At 39.5% G+C, this 6,764-nt stretch overlaps 2 protein-coding genes across 2 annotated transcripts in view; one reads left to right on the top strand and one right to left on the bottom strand.

Annotated features, from left to right (window-relative positions):
• The window catches only part of LOC103481815 (annexin A11-like), an 8,683-nt gene extending 5,799 nt beyond the window's left edge, over nt 1–2,884 (bottom strand). The window contains exon 1 of the mRNA XM_008437576.1: nt 2,687–2,884. Coding sequence (XP_008435798.1) covers nt 2,687–2,884 — 198 coding nt within the window. The remainder of the gene's footprint in view (nt 1–2,686) is intronic.
• LOC103481470 (zinc finger CCHC domain-containing protein 24) lies at nt 2,536–4,764 on the top strand. The gene is made up of 2 exons (XM_008436930.2): nt 2,536–3,083; nt 4,506–4,764. Exons 1-2 carry the CDS (start codon nt 2,883–2,885, stop codon nt 4,761–4,763), a joined length of 459 nt encoding a protein of 152 aa, XP_008435152.1. The 5' UTR covers nt 2,536–2,882; the 3' UTR covers nt 4,764.
• The last annotated feature ends 2,000 nt before the right edge of the window (nt 4,765–6,764 follow it).

The following is a 6,764-nucleotide window of genomic DNA, read 5'->3' as shown; positions in this document are numbered from 1 at the left end:
AGAGCTGTGGCTGCAACCATATTCTCCGCAATAAACAAGACATCAACTGTCATGTTTTCCATTCCCACCTAATATGATTGCAGTGACGCTAAAATAAAGTCCCGGGATAGGTTTCCATTGCTATGTCACGGGTAATTTCTCCCCCCCCCTAAAATGTAATAAAATGATGAAATGCAGCCTGTCTGGAGGATTGTGGAGCCTGGAGTGGTTTGAACTTAATAATAGATTTGTATATCTCGGAATTAAATTTTTTTTWAAATCTATATTAAGCAAAATTTGAATTGAATTAGATTCCCTAGCCACTTTACCTGCAGCTGTTAAATTTCTTGCAAACACAAAATAGGATCAGCCAGCCAGGATCTGGAGGAGGTGAAAAGGACACCTGAACTTCAAACCAATCATCAGAATAGGAGGAGAAACAAAAATGTATTTTAACATTGAGTATTGTTGTTGGTGCCAGACAGCCTGGTAATATTTCAGAAACTGCTGATCTCCTGGAATGCAAAAATGCATTGTTGCTGTCAGAGGTCAGTATAGAATGGGCTTACTGATTCAGGATGACAGAAACACGACAGTTGCTCAGTTAAAAAAGAAAAAAAAAACACTTGTTGCATTCAAGGTATGCAGAATAGCATATCTGAATAAATGACATGTCAAACCATGAAGTAGATGGACTGCAGAGGACAGCGCTGGGTACCATTCTTGTCAGGTCAGAACTAGAAACAGAGGTTACAATGCACACARGTTCACTAAAACTGAACAATAACAGATTGGATAAAGGCTGTCAGGTGCAGTAACTCTTGATTTTAGCTGCAACTTTCACACTGTAGGTCAGAATTTGGAGTAAACATTCTGTTAATGAGATGCATTGGTTAGCAGCATCTGGCTGCTACTTTTCTTCTTCAATGTGACATAGGTAAYTACTTAATTTGACTCTCCACTACACCAATCACATTTACTTTATTTTACCCATTAAGTGTCTGATTAGAAATACAAATATTGTTTATTACAGTACAGAATTTTTACTATTTGGAGCAAAATGTTCAGTGCGTGCAGAGGAAGTGCTTTGGCTTGCCACATCACACTCAGCTGTCCGCTTTTGTTTTCACACTTGCTCTGACATTCGTGTTAAACTCAGACTGTGGAAACCTCTTTGTGGGGAGATTTCACCACATAGCTCATCGCTAAAGAGAAGAATAATGAAAAAAAAAAAAAAAATCAAGTTAACAGTAGCAGACAGTTTCCTGAAAGACTAGGAAGGTAAATGAAATCTAAGTAGTTGGTTAACAGATTTCTAAGTTTCTACATTCCAAAAGAGGCAAGTTGTCATTTTTCTAACACAAAAGGTTTTTTTTTTTTTTGCTTTTTTGGTTGTTGTTTTTTTTTAGTTCCTTCTGTGTGTCTCTGATGAGGACGAGCAGCTGTTCAACATTAAGAAAGAACTCAAGAACTCATTTTGTTTGACTTCTTTGTTTAAATTCAAAGGCTGGGACTGCTCCCATTGATTTAATACTTAACCTGWCCAGAGGTGCTGAAGAGGGACCAAAGACGTACTTGATGTAGGAATAGAAATTAAATAAATTCAAAAGAATTTATGACATGAAGAATACAAATCTTGAATTAACATACTATTAACATAACCTAATAGTATCAATAAGAAAAATGAAAGAAATACAGCAATAAAATAAACTGAAAAAGAGTCAAAAGTTATACTAAAAGCAGAATAACACTCACGTTAAATTAAAATTTGGGGTGTTATGTGATCGGCCAACACAAAGTAGTGTTGAATGAATGGAAAACTACAGATTTAAAATATTTAATGTTGTGTGGTGGACCCATGTGCAGAGATATTTGCAATGTGAGCAGAGTCAAGCTTACAATGAATGACTGCTGGTGAGATCATGGARAAACAACCAGGAATATTTATAGTTTATCAAACATTGAGGGAACACATMAAATTTGGGAAAGAAGAGACTCTGATAATGTAAGACCTAAATCAAAGTTTTTAGCCTAAATGCCAAATGCTACATGTAGTAGAAAACTAACACTGCCACTTTGAATACACCGTCTTCATGGTGAAACATGGCAGTGGCTTGATAATACTGTGGGGATGCTTATGGTAAAGCAGGAAAGCTGTCAGACATGGTGGGAAGATGAATAAAGCTAAATACAGGACAACCCTGGAAGATAACCTGTTAGAGGCTGCACAGTGTGTTTGTAAGTGTGTGAAGAGACACACATTATTAATATCATTAATATTGCTTCACAGAATGTGAGGTAACACGTTCACAGAATGTGAATTAATGACTTATTTCACTTTCTGTGGCCTGTGGCGTAAATGTTGATACAGTATAACGTCTGAACACTAGATGGCAGCAGTGTGCTAATGATAGGCTATTTGCACACAGTCCTGTGTTGTATTCTGATTTACTTTTTAATTATTCACCAGCTGTGTCAGTAAAAAAAGTATCCTCAGCAAACACATGGTGAGACATTATTAATTTAACTTTATATCAGTTACATATAACATTTGCTCCGCATTTAAAATTAAAATATGCTTTGACACGTAATTTAACTGTAAAATCACTAGTTTCCGATTGTCACTGGCGTCTATAGAGGTGTGGCAAGGAAACTGTGAACACACACGAGGGATATCCTATAGCTGCTGTGACGCCACCCTTGAAACCTGGCGTTCAAGCTGTGGCTCCTCCAGCCTAATACGGTGCATCCCGTTTTCTGGGGATCCTCTCATGGCTCCATACAAGTGAACCCAGAGGGATTTCACATGCAGTAATCCGGACCACAGGGATGACTGAGCGAATCCCGGCGGTTCTGTTTCAGTAAGAGACGCAGTCACGCAGCTGTCCTCCTCCAGGGACGACATGATGTCTGCAGTAGAGACCGGCTTGTACCAACCCGCTCAGCTGCTCAGCTGGGTGTACATGTCCTTGCAGGACGCCCCGGGCAGCGCTTTCGACGGCGTTAAGGTCGAGTCGGACTCCTCCACTCGGGACGGGACGGAGCGCATCGCGGCTGATCTGAGCTCCAACTATCTCAGCAACTTCTTCCATCTGAACACTGAGGTACATCATGAAGCGATCACAATGATTCACACTTTGAATGGATGTTTTACGATGTGCATAAAACTTTTTTTTTTTTTTTTTTTTTTTTTTAGCCATACAAAAAGAAAAAGACAATCTGTTTCCAGTATAGTAAATCTCACCTGCTGCAAGCCTTTCTTGGGTCGCAATGTATACTGGGAAATATTGAATATGCGTTTTGTGCCCCAAATGTCTACAGACTTCTGGTGTCAATGTGTGCAAGGTTTTTGGATCATGACCTTATCAGTCTGGAAAGGGACAGAAATGCCTYTTTAAAGGTCCCAGAACTCCATCATCCACAAATAGAGAACTGTAGCTCTACAGGACTTGGATTATACTGAWTTTTTAAAGAAAACCCCCCWGCAAAGAACAGTTGGTCAACATTTAAGTGTGACTAAAAATCAAAAAGAATAMATCTGTAACAGGGCAAATACACCACTGTAAAKTTGACAGCTAACATAAACCGAGTAAAGTAATAAAATCCAGGACAAGAGAATGACTGCACATTTCAAGGTCCATAATGCCTTCAGATTAAACAGACAGTATCTGCAGGCTTGTCTTCATGTTTTTCCCCATGGTGCCATAGCACCCGTCTCCTCCACAGGCACAAAGATGCTGATTATGTCCTGCCACTAGGACCAGTTGGAGTAATGCGTGACAAAGGCATTTTGTTCTTACGAGGAAATGGACACTATTGGGTCACACAGTGAACACAGCAGAGAGTACACATCTGCAGAAATTCAAAAACTGCTGGGTTTCAGCGTTGCAGGGAAAAACAGGGTAATCAATCTGGGTGACGGATGGGACAATGCATGCAAAATGCTCTTCTGCCGCAGAGTCACAACAATGGGTTTTTGTGATTGGGGATACAGGCAGTTCTTCTGTGCAGAGCTGAGATAAATAGCGCTCTAAGGCGGTGCTTCTCAACCTTCTCCAGTGAATACCAAATTTTACAAGGACCATCATCATGAAACAGCAGTACATTTCTGTTATGAAACCATCCCCACTGCAACGCTCGGTGGTGGCAGTGTCATGATGTGGTGGGCACCACTCCATGTTGTTTAAATCTCTTAACTACCATGATGACACCGGYGTCTGGGGGTGACAGTTTAKAGGTTAATTATGCATTCCCAGTGTGTTCAGAAGTATTTCTAAGTTTCAAGTGGCATGAATATAAACATTAAAAAAAAAATCATAAACCTCATCCAGAAGTGGTGAAACAGTCGCTAGTGCAATGTAATTTCATTTTGTGTTCCAATTTTATTCAGAACCTAAAATGTCCAAATTTTAATTTGGAAAACTCAACAGAAAGATCCCCTGAAGTCACAAATTCCAGTTTAAAAATTAGAGACCATAACCAGTGTTGCTATTTTCCCCCCCTCCCCGTCTTCTTTTTCCTTAAAGGCTTTGACTAAAAGTTTCTACAAAGGCTCCTCTCCATAYGGATCCTTCAGCAACATCGTTGACGGTCTGAACTCTCTGGCGGACCACTTCTCAGATCTCTCCCTGTCCCCCGAGACGCACAAACCCAGCAAAAGGCCGCCGCCCAACTACTTGTGCCACCTATGCTTCAACAAAGGACACTACATCAAAGACTGCCCTCAGGTGAGGCGTGTGTGTGATKCTGCACATCAGGCAGGAGCAGATCCGCGAACAACCTAATGTGAAACAGCTTGTGCAGTTGTGTGGGCCATTTGAGCTGTTTGTCGAATACTTTAAAGCTCTTMGTAGAACATATGAAGTGATGTAACGTTAGAAAAATAGATCAAAAGGATTTGACTATGTTCATGAAAGAGTCCAAGATRAAATCCTCCTGCTTTCTTGCACGTGCAGGCCTTCACCCCAGCTTTTATTCTTCTGAATTTTAACTCTGATGTAAGAATATAATTTGTGCATTATTCTTTTCAGCGCAAAAATAGTTTCTTCAGCACATATTTGAGTTAGATAGACCAGGGCAGGCTGGTAATGAGCAGCAGATGCCAGATTGGATGTGGGAGGCAGCCTTAATGAAAGATGATAGGTTCCTCTGTAGAACTAGGCAAGACCTCTAAACATGAAAGTAATGTTACCACAGCTTTATGTGCAGCTGTGGTTCCTCATTGATCACGCTCTCAGGGAAGTCCCTGACATTTGTAAGGTGTAATGGAAACAATTAGACGGTGAATATGATTTTTGCGTACCCGTGGAGTCTTAACTTAAACAGTCTCCCAGAATGTTTACCTGCTGTAACAAAAGAATCGCCGTCTGACRTAAGTYTTTTAAGGAGTGACTGTTTTGTCTGTTTAAGTTCATGCCATGGGGTCTCAACTTGATCTATGTCTATAGACATTTCCTTTAAGACAAGGACTTGTTGGTGCGCTTCATTTCATAGTTGGGATGTGCTTGGCGTGAATATCAAAAAATGTCTGTCAGACTTTCTCCTTCTGATTTTCTGCTACGGAGCAAAATTCATGGTTCTGTAAATGGCAGCCCTCKGTGTCCTAAAACAACAAAGCTGCCACAGACCATCACACTACAACTTGCTTGACTGTTTTTTTKKKKTTTTTTTGTGGTTCCTTTTYGGAAATGCTGCTAATTTTACATGATGAAACCTAATCTTTCAAAAAGGCATTCTTTTTTGTAAGAACCAAACAAATGAGATTTTATGAGTTTTTTTCTTTTTTTTTAACTAAATTTGGAGCGGTTCAAGCCCGCTGGAGTCGCTTTTAGAGCTGCCAGCCTAGTTAACTGACTTCTTACACATCTGTTATCACCAAAAGTGCATTATTACGGAATAGTTTTCACTACTTGTTCTTTTCATTGCAGGAAACAACCACAACAAAACAACAGAAAGCACAATGGTTTTGTCTTTGGCTTTTAAGGCTGCGGTTTTGTCCTCACAGCTGAGAATAATGAGAAGTTTGGTCCACTTCCATACAGAATGCAGGTTTTGTAKGAATGTAAGGAAGGAGGAGAAACAGTTTTACAGTGAACTTATATGTTCACAACTATGAACATGTGTCAGTGTCTGTGAAAATAAGATGCTATTTTCAAAGCTGTAGTAATAAACAGTTCATTTTCACTTCTGGTGGTTTATATCTTCTTAAATTGTTCCCATACGTAAAAGAACAACAAAAAAAARGRWKKTTTTTTTATGAATAACTTTTTTGTTCATGAAAAAGATGTACAACATCTTTAGTATCTGGCACTGCGTTTGTTTTGTAGCTTTTTCTCKTAGGTATTTAAAGGTTTGATGAGGTCAGACTTGAGCCACAGATAATCCAGCAGTTAGTGAAGAATGTTTGGGCTTGTTTTGTATTCGCCACCGCTTCACATCGACTGCAATCCTTTCAGTTTCGAAAATGCACAGTAATGGTAGGGCTCTAAATAAGAGACCTAAGTTATGCTCCTTTTTTTTTTATTGGAGGCTAACCAAAAATGTTTTTGTCATCAGTGAGAGATCACAATACTTCAGCTCCATGTTGCATCCTGACATGGATGATTTGAGGTAACGGAAAGAAACATGAATTCTGAGAAMGAATCAAATCGCACCAGCAAGTCCCCCTCTGATTGGAGGGGGTGAAAAAAATGAAGGTTTGCAAGAGGCCTAGTCAAAGTTTGGAATTAATGTCAATTAATATGCCTTGGTATTATCTTTTTTTCACATGAGTGTTAAAGACTGAT

This window comes from Poecilia reticulata, linkage group LG19 (assembly GCF_000633615.1).
Source record: "Poecilia reticulata strain Guanapo linkage group LG19, Guppy_female_1.0+MT, whole genome shotgun sequence".
Classification (NCBI taxonomy): domain Eukaryota; kingdom Metazoa; phylum Chordata; class Actinopteri; order Cyprinodontiformes; family Poeciliidae; genus Poecilia; species Poecilia reticulata.
This window is presented reverse-complemented; position numbering and strand designations above follow the sequence as displayed.